This window comes from Semicossyphus pulcher, unplaced genomic scaffold (genome assembly GCF_022749685.1).
Source record: "Semicossyphus pulcher isolate SPU_LCO1_2020_fin unplaced genomic scaffold, fSemPul1.0.p SCAF_16, whole genome shotgun sequence".
Taxonomy (NCBI): Eukaryota; Metazoa; Chordata; class Actinopteri; order Labriformes; family Labridae; genus Semicossyphus; species Semicossyphus pulcher.
The window spans coordinates 19,364,516-19,385,454 of NW_027211670.1; the positions used below are offsets into that span (position 1 = coordinate 19,364,516).

Genomic DNA, 20,939 nt, shown 5'->3' on the forward strand with positions numbered 1-20,939 from the left:
TGACGTAGCAGTCAGCTGGCTCAACACTGCCCGTTTAAAATTCAAGTGGAGGGTGGATGAGGATGTGCGGATAAAGTCAGGTAACTAACACTAAAACTATCTTAGAGGATACAAAAACGTTGCTGATACTAGCTGCATTTTCTGCAGTTACTATTTAAAACTATTATTTAAACATATGAAAACATATGATGTGGGCTTTAAAAGCTTGATCAATAGTAATTTTCTCTCTCTCCCGGGCCTCTTGGTTTAATCGCATTAAATGCATGTCTTGCACTACTTTATGTGTTAAATAAAGACATTTTTAAAGGCCTACGTTTTTCTTTGAGAATAAATAAACTACTGCTAAAACATTTAAAATATTGTAAATTTGCATCACAAAATGCCTTAAAAAGCTGGACTCACTGTAAATATGCTGCCATGTGTTGTCATGTGTTTGACAATCTTTTAGCCAAGCTATGGCAATGCATGTCTGTAAATCTATCTTTTGGACGGATGCCATGAAATTGGATGCAAATATACTGTATATGGTCCCCTAGGGATTAATCCCACTTACTCTACTTATCCCCCCACTTTTCCTGCCGTGCCACACTTAGGTTGATAGCTGAGTGATATGAGAAATGTATTAGCAATTACTGGATGGGTATACATTACACATGGTGCCAAGAAACCATGGTCCCCAGAGGATGCATCCTAATGATTTGGGAGATTTAGGTTTGCCTCATACATCACCATCAAAGTTTACATACAGCGTGTTTTACAAATGGTGACAATGATAAACGTCAGACCTTTTCTCAAAATATCATCATTGTCATAGTCAGTATGTTAGCATGTTTTACCTACAATTTAAAGCACTGCTGTGCTTTAAATCCACAGGCAGCCATATTCCTCTAATGTAGCCTAATGCTCAGATTGGGACGCTCAAATGTGATAAAATGATGAGCTGGGTCCAGGTTTGTAAACTGAATAAACGTAAGGAATCACACATCACTGTGAATTCACAGCTTGCCAATTGATCAACAAATGGAAAGACAATAGAAGGTGGAAAATCTGGAAGGACTTTGGTTCATATATCAGTTTAAACCAGCAAACTGATTGCTAATTAGCCTCTATCTGACAACCGCTATTAGTCAACATTCAAGCTAATCTTACAGTTTGATATTGTCGCAGAATAGGACAGGAAAGTCTTTAAATCCTTGTTAACGATAATGTTAGCTAGCTAACGATAATATTAGCTAGCAAATTTGAATGTTAGCTTACTAACAGTAGTGCTAGCTAAGAATTGGTTGAATGCTCACTGTTAGATGACATTTATATTACTTGCAAACCTGTACCCATAGCAGTACGACATTATAACCTACATTCGAGGAAAATAGTCACTTTGTTAATATGGTGAATACAACACTGAGCAGAGATTTTGTAGCAATGTATTACACTGTTTCCTTTAATACCATTATCACAAACAACAAATGAGGAATTATATTTCGAAGAACAACCCCTCCAGTAGTTTTCAGGTACGTACAGAAAATATGCCTCGGAGGACTAAAGCTGTATATCAGCTTGTGGTAGAAAACCACCTTGAATTTTTTCCTTGAATTTTAATGTGTAAATAAATGAATGAGCCCATTTGTAATTCTTGACAAGCCTTTAAAGCTCATCGACTAATGCGCAGCATACTTAGAAGTTCTAACGCTGAGAACAGAGCAGCAGCAGTTTCAGTTTACTTTTGTACCTTAAAACAAGACTGTGGCACTTTGTTCACCTCACAGTCTGATGAATGCACTGAATGCCCTTGCCAGCAGGCTCAGGTGTTCCTCACACTGAATGCTTTGTTCTTTTGCCTGCAGCGAGCCTGTAGGTATAAACAGTATGTCATCAAATCAGGAGTTATCAAGAGCCATCTGCCAGAGATGTTGTACCCATTTATAACTTCTCTGTGTGACACTGTGTGGCATTGATACGTTTTAACCCCGGAGACTCAGGTAAGCACAGACCACAGAGGTAAACTATAAACTATAATGACTTTATGTAATTGTTTTCTTCCTCTCTGACTTAATCACAGTTCTTTTAAAAATGAAGGAGACAGGGCCAGATGTTCATTAACATAATCAGCGGCACCTTTCCTAAAATAATAATAATCAGTTTTTTTCCCACGACATTAATTACATAAGAAATTATAATTTAAGAAGGAACAAATGAACATTTTCCTATGATGTTTGATTGTTATAGCATTATAGTATTTTTCAGGTTTCCCCAGTGGGTCCCCAGCAGGTTTGGATTACGTAACCCAACATCAATATTCACACTGTGTAAATTACGCTAACATCATCCCATCTTAATGATACAGTATGATTTGTAACGAGCAATTACACTTCCAAAGACATTTTGCTCAGAGTAATTTTATTATAAAAGCGCACACATTTATAACATTAATTACAAGACCATTTCTACTGATGGAAAAGTTTTGATCGATGGTTTCAATCAGGCCTGGCAAAAATGTACTCGACTATTAGCTACGCTGCATGACTTCAAAATGATGATGTTGTTGGGACGGGGATAAAATATTGATTTTCTTTGAATTTGGTGCCTGTCACACTACTTTAAAAGCACATTGAAAACACAACAACAAAGATATTAAGATATGTACGGCTTAAAATACATTTTAAACTCATACAAGGCTTATGAGGAAATGTAGAACGGGTAATGATTAATTGTTTACATTCCTCTGCAACAGCGGAGCAAGATCTCGTCCTGTGCGTGTGCATGTGTGTAAGAAGAGGATGGTTTATGGCGACAGGAGGAAGAGGAGAGGAGATGCAGAGAAAGACTGTTGTGTGGGAGAGGTGTGGACTTGTTTGTTTGGATCATGTGTCTCTTCAATAAATCATATCATCTTGGCAGGCCGCAGACGGTGCCAACATGTCGGAATCATGAATGTCAGAAGCATCATTTGTGAAATCCTCTTTTTAGTAGTTTCTGTTTATCTATCACGGTGTCACTTTCACAATAATCGCCGGGCAGAGATGCAGCGTGCCAGCGAAAAAGGTGTGCGTGGATGTGGCCTATATTTGTGTGCACACAAATCAAACTCCATTATGATTGACATGCTGGAGGATGAGGTTGCCTTGGAGACACAGAGATACAAAATACCTGACATTCACTGACAAATGGAGAAAGCAACACACACTCCATGTATTCATTCCTTTAGCTCAGGCTTGCTGTCATTTGTGTCACTTCAAGCTCCGTCTGCTCTGTCGTGCCTGTCGCCCTTTTGTTTGTCTGCCACCTCGTACTCCTCGCTGACCTGTCTCCATATTTCATTATCCTTGGCTTAAGCCCCTCCTACACACTAAGCCCTCCGCGTGCCCTTTCACTATCCCCACTTTGCACTTACATGTCCACTCCTTCTCTATTTTTCACAGGTTTAACAGGATGCATCTAGGTCGCACATCCATCTCGTGTAACTTGGGCCTTCTGGGTGCAAAGCATCGACAAAGTGAAAGGCTTCACGGCCAGACAAACAAACGCAAATATGAGCACTCGATGCAGCAGCAGAAGAAACACAGCCATTTTTGTAACCATGGGAATACAGTGTAAACAGCAGCCACTGTCAGAACTAGATTTACTACTCCTGTATGTGTGTGTTTAATAAATAATAATGGCTGTATTCCTGGTTTTTTTTTGCACAAGCCTGAGGGAGGCAGGAGCACAGCATGCTGGCTGAAGATGATGATTAAAGATCATCAACGCAACAGGCAAAGCCAAATAAAACCAGGTGCAGCCCAGGCAGGAAACAGGGTACTTAGTATTTTTTTCAAAATTGGATCAGCAGGAGGTTTGTAGAGTTTGTGTCGGTTGTATGCAGAGAGTCAATGTTTTGTAAAAAGTGTGTTTTCACTGCAGAATCTCTGTCGACAGGCTGCGTGCGTATCTGGCAGAGCGGAGTTTGAGTTCATGGTAGCACTGCACAAAACTGTGGTAGATGAACGTGATGGGCAGCGCAAGGAGAACAATCCCGCTCACCACGCACATCCCCCCGAGCACCCGCCCCCCGACCGTCACAGGGTACACGTCCCCGTACCCAACCGTCGTCATTGAGATGATGACCCACCAAGCGGCGGCTGGAATGCTGGCGTAATCCTGGTTCTGCGTTCCCAAGTCCAAGCCGTGCTCCAGCAGCTGAGCCAGGGCGCTGTATATCGCCATGGCGACACACACAAACACCATCAGCATCACCATCTCCCGGTAGCATCGCGTGAGCGTCAGCCCCAGCGTCTGCAGGCCCATGAAGTGTCTGGCCAGCTTCATGAGCCAGAAAACCCGCATCATCCGCAGCACCCGCAGTATGATACCGGCAACCCCGAGGCCCGCGCTTGGCATCCCCGCACGAGCCAGAGCCATGGTGACGTAGTAAGGGGTGATGGCGATGACATCAATGATGTTGAGCGGCCGGCGGAGGAAGTCCCACTTGTCCCTGGCCACAAGGAAGCGCACGATGCACTCTGCTGTGAACCAGCCGATGCACACAGCCTCCACTATCCTACAGAGGGGAGACATGAGAGGGACAGATGTAAACAGGAAATGGCTGAGGAGAGATATGGATCATATGAGATGATGTTTGACAATCAGTGCATGTCAGGAAGGCGGAAGCAAAGCAGGGGTGCTATTAAAGTAAATTACAGGAAACAGGGACGACATATGATGTCAATCTCTATTTACAGATGCAGTATAAGAATGCAGAGTCAGCGCAGGACCACATTTTGGTTCTGGTTTCTGTTTGTAGTCCGAGTAGTATTAACCAATCATGTATCAGCAAGCTTTGGTTGTATGTAGAAAAAACACTCCGTGTGGAGAGCAAAAGAGCGAGGATTTAGCTTTCTATAAATCTCTACTAACAGACATCCAAGTGCAGCTAACAATCCGTTCTTAGACGTCACATCTCCATTCTCGCTTTTCAAGTTGCTAGTCGGACTGTAAGCAATGCAGCGCACGGAAAAGGAAGTCTTGTCCGGAAGTCCTTTATCGCCAACCGCTGGCTACCCTGGAAGCCGCTGGCTGTCGTCCAGAGGATATGTCATAGTCAGACGACGGCCAACAGGTTCGGAGATTGATAATAATTAAACAAAGGCAGTAGGGCAGTTACATACGTTAAGGGAAGACGACTGGAAAACTGCACAGTGGGAGGGATTTAAACCTCCGAAGAGAGAGTGTGACACAAACAAGCACACAATTACCCCATTGATTAGCACAGCAGAGGCAATTTACGGTGAGGTGGTGCTTGTATTTGACAGAAGCAATCAGGTCAAGCTAATACTCCAGCCTAAAGGACACCTACATCAACCGACCAAATCATAGAACTACATTGGAATCCTCTTGACCCTACTCTCTCACCGTATTACCTAACCCTTGCAACAGATCCAAAACTATGTCCGTCCAGCCTGAGTGAACATAACCTTGCCTTATATAGAGAGCAGCCGCCTCAGGCTCCCCGGAGACGAGAAGACGGGCTCTGGTGAAAATAATGTTGAAAGAAGAGGTGAACTTTTTCACCTTTTGTCCAAAATCTGGAGCCAAAATAACTCTCCAAAAGCAGAGGGGGATCCCTCTAAGTGGCTAAATTCCTTTTTGTTTGCTTACACTGATATATAATCCACTAAAATCACCTTATTCCCTTCAGGAATATTGAATCATGTTTGTTCTTCTTGTTTACATTGAAATAACTAACCAAGCCAATAAAGACACTCAAATTCATTATGAAGAGGAGGAGAGAGCATTAGGAGGAGGACAGGGCAAAGTCTGCTTAATAATTAACACAACACTTTTGTAGATAATATTGACTGGGTATTGATGTCTTCCTTTGCTTTTTTGTCTGACATTTAAGGATCCTAATGTTCAGTGCTGCCTGAAACTTGTCATTGTGCTTTGTTGACAGAAGGAGCATTAAAACAGGAAACACAGTGACGAAAGCCATATGTAAATTATACAGTGTTTTATGTTTTAAATATGTTGCTTCAAAGTGATTTTTAAAGCTTTTAAACATACAAAATAAGCTGCTAACATCATATAAGGCGTCAAAAGCTCGGACTGGATGAATGCGTCTATATGCATAAACCCCCTGGGTGATAAATGGGTTGTGCGATTGAGTTTGACCGCTGCCTTGGACGCATGCAGGCGCTCTCCGCTGTGTATGAATGCATTTATTATTTATCGAGCGTTGATGATGACAAAAACGTTTCCTTGACATTTGTCTGGCTGAGCTCATGGCATGAAGCCAATACTGACTTTTACGCACTAGATTTTTAGAGCACAGTTTAACTTTTAGGATATAATTTAGCAGCCTCCTAAAGAAGACCCCTTGTATTCTTCCAAACTGAACTGGCCCTCATCTGTCTCCTACCTGTGCTCCTCCACAGTGGTTTTCTTGGCTGTGTCCCAGTCCGGCAGGGTGCTCGCACACAGCATGATCATAGAAACGATCACAAAGATCACAGACACTGAAGCCAAAAGCTGCGCCACAAGCGACGAGTTCGGTTCCTCGAATGCTTTGCGCAAAATCTCGAGCCATTTCGCGCGCCCTGTGAGCGCAGTCCGTTGCACCGGCTCAACCGGGCTCGAGGGCTCATCCCCCGACACTATTTCCCCCTCAGACAGAGAGTCCATTCCAATCTCGGACATCCTGTCGTCCAGGCGTTTCTGGCAGCAGGAGTCCAAGTGCGCGCTCTCCAGTCCCCAGTAAAGCATCTCCGTATAGAAAGACAGCTCACACACTCCGGGCACAAAGCGGAGTTTACCGGAGCGCACGTACAGCATGATGAACACGAACGCCTGCGCGTGGCGATCGAAGAAAAACTCATTCCTGTCCCGGTCGTAGTCGTCGCACAGTTCAAGAACCTCTTTCTCTGTAGCGCAGGCATGCAGACGGCTCACGCGCCGGAGAGGGAAATCCCTGATCACCTCACGGGTGAAGGCGTACCGGGCCCCCCCTACGTTGAGCACGCAGATGCTCTTCCCGAACTTCATCTTGCCAACCTGTAACCAAACTTAAAACTCCTCTTCTCTGTCCACTCCCCCTTCCATAGCAGGAGTTTGGAGACTTTGGGGGGCACGGTCTCCCCTGTCCCCCGGGGCGTGGCTCGCTCTGAGTTGAGGTGTCCCTGCGCTGAGCTGCGTGGCTGATGGAAACTATCCCCTCTGTCCCTCAGTCCTCTTCTTCTCCCTCTGTAGCCTGTAGAGGAGGCTCTCCACCCCAGTCAGGGGGAGCCAATCCCATCAATGATGTCACATGCGCGCGCACGGACGCACGCCCAGAGAGAGAGAAACTCATAGCGAAAGTATAAAGCGTAATTTTACGCACATTTATCTCCAAAGTAGTGCTGTCTCCAGAAAATTAAGCATATAATCGTGAACATCGATAAACTTTATTTATCCCTGGGGGGAAATTCGGGCGTTACAGTTTCTCTGACACAGAGAGAAGCATGAAGAAATACAGGAAGTAAGAAATGTCAAGTATGTGCAGTATATATACAATAATAAGAAATAAAAATAAAATATAAAAACGCTGAGAAATGGGCTATATGGTGATTTAAATATGAATGTCAGAATTGAATATAATTGCCAGAGTAAGAACAGTAACACAACATTGTTAATTAACAGTATATAACAATGTTATGTCATTGGCTGGACTTCAAAACGAAGTTTGTTTGATTAATAATAAATTATGATTACGAGTCAAATTCCTAGGATGTGTTCAAATACATGGCCAATAAAGCCGTTAAACTGTAAAAAAAACCAAAACAAAACAAAACAAAACAATACAAAAAACATGTTTTACTTCTCTCAGTATAAATTTTTTAACGTATTGATAAGTAAATATAGCCTGCACTTATGTTTTCATTTTGGAAAAAATCCCACACACATTGTTTTAATTAAAAGTATCTAAAGTATGATCCTCAAAGCTAACGATGGTCGAGTATGCGCGTGTTCGTGTACACGCGTGTGATTGTGTGTGTGTCTGTGTTTGCGCGTGCGCGGCCCCCTCTCAACGTCACCAGTCGGTGGTTTTTCGGGTTGATCCGACTTCTTTTGGCTGCCGTGAGTTCACTGTATTGTAAAGGGAACAGTGAATCCGAGGAGGAGGGGGGGTCGATTTGACAAAAATCTCCCGATTGGGCTCACATCCGGAGTCTCGACGATCATAATTTATCGCACCTTTTACCTTTTAGGAGACTGAGTTTTATTGTTTTTATTAATTTATTCTATTCCTCTTAGTTTATGGTTCACGTTAACACTCCGGGAGGGCAGAAATGGCGGCCAACATGTACCGGGTCGGAGGTATGTATGTCAATGTGGATCTTTTTATCAAACAGAAACCCCTCAACTTTAGCATCCCTGGGGTACAATGCAGCGTTATTTTAGTTGGTTTGCATCCTATAGAGAGATACGGCTGTGCTGCATTCACAGGGGTGCATTAAGTTGGAGCAGGAAGGTGAGGATATCTAAATATTTAGGGATTCAAAATGGGTCAGGCCTCGCGTCTGTCGTGGCCACAGCAGCTAGCCGCCAGCGTGCTAATCAGCTAGCTTACAATGTAAACATTTTTCAGTGGTCGGCGCCTTTGTTCTGTGGTTTATTAGACAGGGGAAACGGTAACCTGACATGCTTGGTGACTTCACGGCTACGCATGTGTTTTAAAGGAAGCTAAAATGTTACCACGGGCAGTCTGAGGCTGCCTTTGTATTTGCCTCTTCTGGCATGCAGCCATTAGTACGAGTCCTTATTTAGCTAACGTTAGCATCACTGATTAGCATTATTGCAGCTGTAGAGCTCGTCTCACAGCATCTGCTCAATACATCCTACACTTTTGATAACATTAGATGCATTATAATGCCACATTGTTCGCCTACATTCATTATGAGTGCAATTAATAAGCAGATTGGTTCAAGTTGTTGGAGTCTGCTGGAATTCACATCAAATAATAGTCTCGATTCATGGCGTCGCTGCGTCAGGTTGGATTAACACCTCAATTCACACATACTTTGAATGTACAGTGAGATCTTGAATAATCTTTAAATGCTTCACGTGTCACTCAAATGAGCAATAAGCATCTTTACCCAGGTGATATTTTTGCAACGGTTATCATGGTAGCATCAGTTTTGTTATGAGTTTGTTGTCCATATGGTCACCTTAACTGTAGTTCTCCTGCTGCCTTCAAGTGCTCTTTGTAAAATCCAACATCTTTTACTCTGAACTTGTTGAAGCATTGACGTTAGGGATACAGAATATTGGATTTTTTTGACAATATCGGATATGCCGATATTTTCCAACCCTTTTTGCCGATTGCAGATTTCAATACCGATATGCCTACTCATCATGCCTACTCTTATTGTAGTGGTCCACTGGCAGATGCAGAAATAACATAATACAGTGCTTTTTAAAATGTACACATTCACTGGGCAGAATAAGAAAACTACTTAAACTTAAGTTATGTACAAAATGCCATATTTATTTGAATGTAACATTTTCTTTCAAATAAAACTAATATTTGTCCAGCTTTTTTAGGGAATCATCGAGCATGTAGGCATAATTAAAGTGTTGTTTTATCGGCGGGAAATATTGGCAGAAAAATGACAATGCCGATAATATCGTGCATCCTTAATTGACGTTGTCTTTCTTTAGGAAATATAACTCTGTCCTGAAATATTGTTTTTGGAAGTGTAGCCTCTGTATATACATGAAGCTAGTCCTACTGTTTGCAACATAAAAGCGAATAATTTGCATCCAAAAGCTGGAATTTATGCTGTTACTATAACGCAGTTATGGATAAACATATTAAATCCAGAGGCAGACAAGAGTAATTTTTCATGCACTGACTGAATGCATTTAACTGTGGCATATTTACCTCTTTACTGAATTGTTTGTGTATAGAAACTGGTTATTACAACATTCCAGACAGCACTCAAATGCAGCATTTGTCATGAACTTAAGTTTTCCAAAGTGGCTGTATATTCTGTCCCGGCTGTGTCAAATCAGGCTGGGTTATTGTGTCCTCGGGCTAGGTGAAGTAATGTTTATGCTGATTTTGTTGATGAGCAGTGGAAAAACTATGAATTAGAAAGTATCCCTGTCCTATTTATTTATCTTACGAAATCATAACAGTATGGTTACTGTCTCATGGGTTGTGAAAACTGAGCAGTACACATATTTTGTCTTTGCCCTCACTTGGATTCTGATACTCTGTCGTGCTTACTCATCGCAAAAACATCCATCTCATAAATGGCCTTTATTTGTGTTTTTTAACGATGTCCCCTTCTGAAACAATTGCTGTTTGTCGTGACTTTTATAACAGATAAAAATGCCTCTGGTGTTGTTGACTTAACTGAAGCAATGAGGGAGAACTTACTCAACCAGTTTGCTGATCCTTTACTTGCGTTTAAGTGAGATTGGAATGTGATGATGGTTGTTATAGATGCAAATACACTCCTGGCTGCTTTTTTATGTGCACCTATACAATTGATTGCAATCCAATACAACGAACCTGCCAAACAAAAATCTGCATTTTGGAAGAGCGATAGAGAGCGCTTAATTTAACAGAATATTAACTGGGGATTGGAGTCGAGAAGCTGCTTCCAGTCCAGTTTCAATGTTCCCATGTTATCCAAAAATTGCACTCCATCCTCCTCTGATTCTACCTTGTGTTCAGACTCTAGAAATAACAGTTGTGTTAATGCTAAAAGGCTGCGTAGGCCTACTTTTTTCTCTTAGGAAATGATTATGAATCAATTAGGAACTAGATAAATAATCATACTGAGAAGCAGAATCAATAATGTCAATTACCATGCCTAATCTTTATTATAGGGGTGGTAATCCCTATTAGTAAATAGTAGTACTGGTTTTCTGAGGACACTGTTGAGTACTCGTATGCTTATTGTATATAACATGTGATTAACGTGGCCCTTTTCGTGTCATATATTTTTTGACGTGGCCCAGTAATGTAATTTTTTCCCCCCATGAATATCTGAATAGATCCTTATATCAGAAGTAACAGATCTACATAATTGCTAATAACTTTCAGTGTTCTCAGAGTCCAGGAACAATAGCTTCTGCTGTGCTGGAGCTAATGGGGATCTAAATAAACCAAACAAAACTCAGACATCATTAGATTTAATGGGAGAGGCAGCGTGGTGACCAGTAGGTGAAGAGTGATGTTTGAAAGTGTTTCGACAAATTATTGGAAACGAATGTGCTGTGCATCTATGTAACGTTAATGTTGCGTTATAAAACATCTTGTTTGATTGTTAAACATTTATTAGGCACAAGTATGAAATGGCAAAGACAGTGTTAGCATGCGCTGCTGTTACCCTACCAAGGCAGGAACGGTTTGCCTTCACCTCCATGAAAATTGTGACTGGAGATTTGTTTCCGTTACGTTAGTTTAAGGAGAAGGCCTCTGAGCTATGTGGTATGTTGAGCCGGTGAATAAGCTTATACACCTTTCCCACTGAAATGAGCACGTTGACGCTGGTTTTTCAGACCCGGGAAGACCCGCTTATGGATGCCAATTGTCTCTTTTCCCATTGCCAATGAAGTATACTCCTTTCGGTTTCTTTTCTGCTGCGTCACCGTCTGACGTCGCGAACGCGCCGGAGGCAGGGCTACACGAAGATGTTACAGTGGTTAGGTCTTTATTGTCTCTATTACTCATTCAGTCTGTTTATCAAACTCGGCGGCAACAAATTTGGAACGATGTTCGAGCGCTGCTCGGAAGGAGACAGGCGGCATTTGTAGCTGAGATGACGAGGAGTCGCAGAAGTTACAGACGGAGCATAGCATCACACCGGAAAGGGGGCGGAGATTAGCGTGTTAACACAGGTTTTGTGTTCCCATCAATGCCGATCGGAGCCGAGGCGATAATTACCCGGGTCATTGACCCGGGTCTGAATGCCGATTGTAGCCTTTCACACTAAGCAAAAAAGCTGGATGTTAGCAGGTTTTTTGACCAGTGGCAAAGCGGGTTCTGACATGATTAGATCTAATGTGAAAGGGAGAATAGTAACCAGTAGGTGGAAAGTGATACTTATTGTGTTGCTGTACAACTATGTAATGTTGTTGTGTGATTACTAACCCTTTATTACGCATAAGTACAAAACAGTAGAGACAGATAACAGGCGCTCCCTCACCACCTTATTTCCAACAGTGTTAGCATGTGCTGTTGTTACCCCACCAGGGCAGGAACGATTAGCCTTCTCCTCACGCAGATTGTGAATGGAGATTTGTTTCCATTAAGTTAGTTTCAGGAGAAGGCCTCCGCGAGCTGATGTGGTTTGTTGAGCCGGTGTATAAGCTTATATAGTGGCAAATGAGCAGCACACTGCAGAAAGCTAAGCAGCTCACTTCATAGCAGCAGGGTGGAGAAAGTTGGCGTCTTGTGTGCAGAACATCGTGGTTAACACGGTGTTGGCAAACAAGCACTTCCTTTTTGCATGTACCAGAATACTTTATAATGTTTTAATTCCGGTACTAAACTGTTGTATTTACTTAAAATGCCCATTCCAAGAAATTAGTGGTGGTATTAACTGAACTGCTTTGTATTAAATGGAGTCTCCCGTATGCTACCCTCTTCTGGATTGTGGGCAAATATTCCAAACATCTGCAAACTCCAGTAATGAACCCATTCTTACATATATGTCTCTAAAAGTGTCAATCAAAGCAACACATTATTGTCTTTGTAAAGGTACACTTCAGGTTTTACAGGTGGACCTTATGAATGGTGGTTTTAACTTGCAGCCGAACAGTGACCTTACACGCTGTGTTTTCTCTTGCAGATTACGTATTTTTCGAAAACTCCTCCAGTAACCCTTACCTGATCCGCCGGATAGAAGAACTCAACAAGGTACTGAGCTGTTTGTGTCACTTTGTGTGTCTGTTTATGCCCTTTTTTTACGCCTGAGGTCAAATAGCTAGGATTCCTCCCTGCTCCTCTCCCCACCCCCTCTTTCCAATGATGTTTGTGACTAAAAGGGTTTGTAATTTGACGAAACGTGACAGGTGTTCCCTTGTCTCCTTCCTAACTGCCGTTTATATCACAGGACACACCTGTGGGAGTGTGTGTGTGTAGGCGGGGTACATTATTGTAATGAGCACTTCAGGAGCTCGTGAAGCTTTAGACCAAAGATCAGTTAATACCAGCTCTGAAAGGAAACCTGGTGTGATGTTTGTTCTGCTAATATTTGATCAGTTGTAGAGGCGCCTTTTTTTCAGTCATTTCCTAAAAGTGTTTTGGTTAAGAAAAGACTGAAGCTCACACTTTTAAATGCTAAACAAGCACCTCTAAAAGGCCCGTGGAAAAAGCTCTTCCTGGTTTCCATTTGCACCGAGTTACTCAGATAATGCATGTTATTATCAGATGGTGTGGGTGGGACGATGTCAGATCAGGTCAGTATCTGCCTGAATAAAAACACACTGAGGCTGAACATTACAAAGTTAAGGTAGGAGACATTGTGATTTTCATAAGTGATGAAGGCGGTGGACTAATAACAGGAAGTCCCTGCTGTATGATGCAACATAAAACAGTCTTCCTGCAACAAATACTGCCTTTTTGTTGAGGATGCGCACTTTGAAAATATAACTTTAAAACAGAGAAGTGTCCAAGCAGGGTCTAAGATCTACTTTCTGTGCGTAATAACTCGCCTGAGAAAGCAAATTGGGGTTGCGTGGTGGGAAAGGGCGCGCGTTGTCCATTCTGCAGCTTGTTGCCTAGTTCCAGAAAATAGAACAAAGCAGAAATGACAAAAAAGTAAAAGCATAGATTTCTTTGTTTGCATTGACAAAGTTGGTATTGTTAATGTAAGTAAAACACAAGTATAACACGTCTTGATTAGGGCTGTTTATTGGCAAGAATCGATCTGATGTGTATCATGATTCAAAGGTAACAATTCAATATACTGCGATTTGTTGTTATACTCATCAAGGTGATATACAGAGATTTTAATTAATGGTTTTAATCAAATTTTAGGGAACCTGTCACGGAACAATAATATGTATGTGTATGTGTCAAAGTTCCTGTAACATCCAACATAAATGCAGAAGTTTTTGTGCAGTGTGAGCAAAGTGAAGACGTCACATCCAACACTGAACATTAAAACATGTAGTCACATACAAACTACACATAAAAGTAAGTTTCTAAACCAGACGGAAACTTACAAATAAGACACTAAAAGACGGCTAAAAAATGTAATAATAATAACCAGTGTGCAAAAGTGCAAAACAGTGCATAAACCACAAATGTATACAGATCATGAATGTGTAATATAAGCATATACAATTTGCCTATATCAGTAAATACAATCTTAGCATGTAAACTATTAATTTCTTTGGCGCCACCTATGGCGATAAACGGTAATTGCGGGAGCACACGTCCCAGATATCCAGACAGTGTCGCATGTGTGACGTCCGCGGTCGGCTCCGGTTGTAACTCTTGATTTTCCTGTTTAGACTGTTTGCTTCATCTGAGCGTCGAGTTTGTTTCTTTTTCTTTGGATTTTCACTTATTTTTGAAGTTGTATCTGTAGTCATCCATCTTTTCTTTGTTTGTTCAGCCATAGTAGATTACTGTTTACTCGCAACACTTGCAGAGACTGAAAAAGCAGCCGCTTAGCTCCGCCTACCCTCTCTGGCAGACCAACCACTGCAGGCTGATGGAAAACACGTCACTAACTGGGCGCCGCTTGTGATTTTTTTTCCTTTAAAGTCGCACCAGACAGCCAGTCTGTAATACTGCAAATGCAAAGGCTTTCATCAGTGGGCCATAGGCTCAATCACCATAGTGTTACCTCATTCGGCGATAGATAGAGACTTAACAGACATTTATCTGAATGAAAATCTTATTACTTTAAAACCAATGAGGTGTTTTGATGATTGATAGACTATCACAAAACATAATATCTTGATACTAAATCGATTGATATTTTCTTACACCCCAAGTCATGAGCTAAAAATCATGAGTCTCAGTTTGTGCCTGAACACACCACCAGTTTTTAAACTCAAACAGGGTTAGCAGTGATTTTACAAAGGCTTATTTAGTGTGCAGAAGTGTGGATAGTAAAGAGAACATATCAAAAGTTATTGGTTTGAAATGAAAACACATTAGTGTGTCGATGGAGCCTGAAAATGATGTTTGAGTCGACTTTATTGCCGTATAGTGTGAGGTGTTATTTTCCCATATGCTTCAGCTTACTATAGATGTTAAATATATCTGCTATTACCTACAACCTCACTATGAAAGCAGTTATGACACAACTCGTACCCCGACATCCATTCACTCCAAATCACTCACGGCATTTTATACGGGCTGAGTCTTTAAGCCTGTCGGCCTAATTACACCACAAGTCAATCAATCAATCATCTGATCAAAAGCTCCGCCGCTGCCCTGGTCAGCCTGTCGCAGCAGCGTGGCTTGACGAGCTCACAAAGGAGCGAGGTCTCTTGGGAAATTAGAGGCTTGTGCGGGGAGGTGTTGCCAGCTCTCTCACTCAACCTGCATCCCTCTCTCTCTCTCTGTTTCAGACGGCCAGCGGGAACGTGGAGGCCAAGGTGGTGTGTTTCTACAGGAGACGAGACATTTCCCACAGCCTCATCCAGCTCGCAGACAAACATGCAAGTGAGTAGTCCCGCCAGTCGCACACAAAATTTAGACTCACAACTTTTTGTTCAGGTGTCTCACGTGAATGAAAGTTACAGTCAGTTAATAACAGTTAGTAACAGTTTGATGTAGGAGATAAAACAGCTGACTGCTTGACATTGAATATGTGTGTTTTTTGTTTTTTTTTCAAACTTTATTTTATAGTTTTATTTCTTTTTAGGGAACATAAACAAACATATTCAAACAAACCTACATTCCTACTAATCCCCCGCCCTCCCCTGACACCTGAAAAGCTACACAATTAAGAAAACGAATAATAAATACATAAATAACAAAAAATAAATAAACAAACAAATTAAGAGAGAATGTGAAAGTTATATAAAATAGTGAGTACGATTAAAAAATTGGAGTATACTCCTGTCGGTCTCTTTTCTGCTGCGTCACAGTCTGACGTCACAAAGGCACCGGAGACTGGGTTAGTGAACAGTGATGATGTTACGGTGGTTAGGTCTTTATTGTATCTATTACTCATTCAGTCTGTTTATCAAACTCGGCGTCGACAAATGTTGAACGATGTTCGAGCGCTGCTCGGACGGAGACGGGCGGAATTTGGAGCTGAGATGACAAGGAGTCGCAGAAGTTACAGACGGAGCATAGCATCGCGTCGGAGAGGGGGCGGAGATTAGCGTGTCCCTTTCAACGCCGATAGGAGCTGAGGCGATAATTACCCGAGTCTACTGCAGAGTAGTTTGATGGTCTTGAATGCCGATTGTAGCCTTTCCCATTAAGCAAAAAAGCTGGGTGTTAGAGGGTTTTTTGACCAGTGGGAAAGGGCTACATAGTCAGACTGAAATCTATGAATGGGGCCCAGGTGTCACTGACCTACATCTGTTGTATCTGAGTTTTTCTCGTGGACGCGGGGAAAACATTTCTTTGATCCGATTTACGAATGATAGGGGGATGGTCCGATTTCCAACTGCGGTGAATAAGTCTCAGAGCCTGAAGCGAGGCAAATGCCATAAAGTTGGCCTAGGGGGTCGTGATATATTCCCCCCCTGTTTGAAAGCCGTGATTAGGTTGGGTTATATCTTTGTGTCGCTTTCAGACAAAATAAGCTATTTGTGTCACCTTTTCATGGGAAAGTGTGATGGTGTTTTTTGTCCTGACATTCCACAAACCAAATTGTTTGATTATTTTTCTATTTATTATTAATCAATCTATTTATTTTTAATATTTAATAGTTTCAGTTCTGTCAAAACCAAAAATGCTGGTTGGACAAAACAAGAAGGGGGAGCGATCATCATGGGGGTCAAACATTTAAAATGATCAATAAATTGATGATTAAACCTGTTGGTTAACGCTCTTCACTAATCCATTTACAACAATATGAGTGACTGAAGTATTGCTGATCAGTTTTTAATTGCTGATTGGATATCTCAGCAACAGTTAAGAACAGTGAGGTTGTTGGGTGTGTTTGTATTTTCAGCCACAGTCAGTGAAATGTCATTATTGGCTTTCTGCTGCCTGTCAATCATGCAGAGATTTCCAGCTGCGTCTCCACTCAGCACATCCTCTGCACACTGAAACATCGATCTTGATGGTATTTCTTCTTTACACAAAACGACTGCAGTGTGCCCGCTAAGTCAGCAGCAAGACTTGAAAACATGCCACTGTTCATATTTACACATCTCATTTATTTCTCAATTACTTTTTACCGCGGGGGAGACGATTGGAGCGCGAGTGTGGCTGTATGAGGAGAAGGAAGGAGAGGAAAGTGTTGTTATCACAACAACACCTGTTTTGTGTGGGAGGCTTTTTAATCGTTTCCAGTGATGCTTCACTTTGTCCTTTGGTCACAATGAGAAGAGAGAAAATCTTTGCTCGCTGGAAATTAAAATCTCCCCCACCTGCCAAAGAAACTCCGCAACTTTGAGGAGGATGATTGAGAAGAGGAGTCGACAGCAGCGGGATAAAGTTTATGTGAGGGACTCAGCACTCGCAGGCTGACAGGGACGTCTTGTGTGGATAAATACTGTTCCCTCTGTGCTGGGAGGCTGTTTGTGGAAAACCAGTTTTGCTTATTTGGCTCGACTCTGTAAACATACAGCCACCTTCAGCACAAAAACAAAAACCAAACAGTATGCTGGGACATATGCATTCGCTCAAGTGCTGCGCCAATCCCACAAGGCTTTTGGATTCAGTCGTCTACCAGCTGGTCAGAAGAAGAGACAAAGACAATAATAAAAACGGTATCACCGCCTGCCACAGCTGAAAAAAACAAAAAAAACCTCATGAAGTTTTGGCTCAAGAAAGTTCAACAAAAAGACAGGCTGTGGTCTTAGATTGTACACAGAAGTCAAAGCTGTAATACTTTGATTATTACAAAACTACAAGTGTACAAGTTGGGATAGGAAAACAGTGTGCTGCTGTGAATCTTTAGGCCCCGTGTCCATATAGCGTCTTTTTCTTACGGAAAAGCGCTGGCAGGGCGCTGGGATGAAACGCTTGTGCATGCGGGGTTTGTTTCTATGACAACAAAATGTTTAACTTACTACGCAGCTAACGACAAGCTTACAACGCAAACGGGCTTTTCGATCTCTGTTGTGATACGGTTTGTTTATCATATGTACAGCTCCGGGTAGACAGAAACCGCCAAAACAAGTTGCTCCTCCATGTTTGGTGGTTACCAGGGTGACGAGTGGGGAAAAAAGACGCTGGGTTTTCTCTAGGCGGCCGCATACGCTCTGTCCTCTTTGGGAACAATTGAAAAAAGATGCTGGCGCTCAGAAAAAGGCGCTATGTGGACATGGGGCCTAACTGTTTTTTTGCTCTGGTGGTGCCTATAGTCTCTACCAGGGATGGCCAGACCCTGCTAACCTAAAACCTCCAGAGCTACCTTCCTGGATGTTTTAGGTTTCGCCGTACTCTAACACACCTGATTTGAATGTTTTGCTCATTATCAATCCCCTGAGAAGCTTCAGTTGGTTGATAACGATTAGATCATTCAAAGCAGGTGTGTTAGAGTAAACCTAAATCATGTAGGAAGGTAGCTCTCCAGGAGCAGGGTTGGAGACCCCTGGTCTATATGAAACCAATGCAGTTCAGCATTTTCAGCACTCAGAGTCCTCAGCACAAAAACGCCCTCACCTTAGCTGTTTTTTGTTGCTGTGCTGTCAGTTGAAAATTGTTCAACAATAGTGACATTGACACCGCTGCGCTCGTCAATGTCACTTCTCCCTCACCAACCAATCAAAATCAAGAAGGGGTGGGACTTCCAATTTCAACTATGTCAACAACAATGGCGGAGGAGAAGCTAAACCTTTCGTTTTTGCAAGGGTATCATTTTCTTGTCAAGAGTTGCTGCTAACGACAACACGATTCCTTTACATTGTTTTTATGTTTTCTTTGTAACATCTCATTGATCGAAACAAATATTAAGCATACAGAGAAATTCAAAACAGACGGTCACTACCAAGGGAAGCGGAAGTGCTGTCGGACAACTTTCGTAACCTAGCAACAGTAAACGCCAGTAAGAAGCGCTCTGGAATTGAGGCTTTGGGCGCTGTCGGAGCAAAAAAAGCAGTTAGTGGACACAGGCCCTTACTCCTTAATAACCTCTAAATTCTGAGCAGCAGTGCTCTTAGGCCCTGATCAGACAGAGAGCGCTTCCCAGGTTGCAAAGTGCAAGGCCTTACGTGTTGCCTCTCGTTGGGTTGTTGTTGTTGTTGTTGTTGTTGTTGTTGTTGTTGTTGTTGTTGTTGTTGTTGTCGTTGTTGTTGTTGTCGTTGTCGTTGTCGTTGTCGTTGTTGTTGTCAACCACAGAATCACCTGACTTACCTGAAATCTGAAGTATGGCACTAATTAGCCTCCATGCCTGCTGTTTTTGTGTAACTATGCTTGGTAAGATGTTAAAGCTCCGGTATCCAACAACAGCCACCAAAAGTTTGTTAATCAGTTATTGTAGTTTCTGAGCAACTACAAATGTTGTCATCACCACTTCGGACAAAGGGCAAAGCTTATCAAGCGCTTCTCGGCTCTGAAGTGAAGATTTTTAGACTCGAAGGGTTTCGAGCACTTCAGCAAAAACACAAGGCTTGTTGGTCTCCTCAAAACGCTTACTACAAAAAGAAACCAACTGGACAAAGACATGTCTCACTGAAAACGACGCCCTCTCTCTAATCCGGGTTATAGCGGCGTAATTCTGGAGCCATGGTTGCAAAAGTCAAAATCAGCTGCCTGTATAAGTATCTGCCTGTGAGATTGCTGCTGCCTCCCCACCATACGAGAGGTGAAGAAAATTGTTTTTGACACTTGAGCATCCAAGTACCATCTGAGCCTGTGACTGCCTCGCCTTTTACCCTCCCTACCGTTGCAATATTTTACTGCGTGCACGCCTACAGATGTTCTTATTTTGCCTTGAAGACCTATGAGTCTGCAACTGGTCGCTAACATTAGTGACAAAAGAGGGGTAGACTTCCTGTCGTTGTGTTCAGTGGTTTTGCTGGTGGAAACCTTTCAGTATCAAAAAAGCAGCAGACACAAACCTTTCAGTTTGTTTCAGCTGTGTCTCTACACAGCAAACACAAACGGTGAAATGTGTCAGATTTTCCAAAATGACGTCTTTGAATGTCTTTTGGCTGCAACCCAAACACATTCAGTTCACTGTGGGGAAGGAGAACAGAAATAAGAGTGTATTCACCTTTAATAAGCTGGAATAAGATTTAAACTTTGATTAAATGGTGCTTAATCTAATATTTGACAACAACCGTATTTGATTTATTGTTGAAGCTCTACTCTATGACAGATGTTTTGTTTACAGAGCCTTCAAGTTAGGGCCATTCTGAAATACTGCAAACAAATTTGTCTTGAGACTTGTTTGTGCAAACTAGTTAGTTTGGAGCTCCCTCTGGCCTTAAGGCTTTAACTATGACGGAGGGAAATGCACATGGTCACATGGACGTCCACGGTTGGCTCCGGTTGTAACTCTTGATTTTCCTCTCTGACGGTCGCTTTCCTTTTTAGACTGTTTGCTTCATCTGAGCGTCGAGTTTGTTTCTCTTTCTTTGGATTTTCACTTCTTGTTGAAGTTGTATCTGTAGTCATCCATCTTTTCTTTGTTTGTTCAGCCATAGTAGATTACTGTTTACTCGCAACACTTGCAGAGAGCGGAAAAGCAGCCGCTTAGCTCCGCCTACCCTCTCTGGCAGACCAACCACTGCTGGGTGATGGGAAACGTGTCACTAACTGGGCGCCGCTTGTGATGTTTTCCTTGAAAGTCTCACCAGACAGCCAGTCTGTGATACTG

At 42.3% G+C, this 20,939-nt stretch overlaps 2 protein-coding genes across 3 annotated transcripts in view; one reads left to right on the forward strand and one right to left on the reverse strand.

The window, feature by feature from the left end:
- Positions 1–2,390: 2,390 nt before the first annotated feature.
- kcng3 (potassium voltage-gated channel, subfamily G, member 3) lies at positions 2,391–7,201 on the reverse strand. Its single transcript, XM_069664649.1, has 2 exons — positions 6,395–7,201; positions 2,391–4,537 (listed from the first exon to the last, which is right to left on the reverse strand). The coding sequence occupies exons 1-2, from the start codon at positions 7,015–7,017 to the stop codon at positions 3,892–3,894; spliced, it is 1,269 nt and encodes a 422-aa protein (XP_069520750.1). The 5' UTR covers positions 7,018–7,201; the 3' UTR covers positions 2,391–3,891.
- Positions 7,202–8,079: 878 nt separating this feature from the next.
- The window catches only part of mta3 (metastasis associated 1 family, member 3), a 40,805-nt gene continuing 27,945 nt past the window's right edge, over positions 8,080–20,939 (forward strand). For both annotated transcript variants that reach the window (XM_069664353.1, XM_069664354.1), the window contains exons 1-3: positions 8,080–8,328; positions 12,819–12,886; positions 15,559–15,652. In XM_069664353.1, coding sequence (XP_069520454.1) covers positions 8,301–8,328; positions 12,819–12,886; positions 15,559–15,652 — 190 coding nt within the window. In that variant the 5' untranslated portion in view covers positions 8,080–8,300. The remainder of the gene's footprint in view (positions 8,329–12,818; positions 12,887–15,558; positions 15,653–20,939) is intronic.

Coding starts and splice junctions, on each gene's coding strand:
- kcng3 (XM_069664649.1), bottom strand. CDS start 7,017: ATGAAGTTCGGGAAGAGCATCTGCGTGCTCAACGTAGGGGGGGCCCGG. Junction 4,538..6,394: donor ACCACTGTGGAGGAGCACAG/GTAGGAGACAGA, acceptor TCCCCTCTGTAG/GATAGTGGAGGCTGTGTGCA.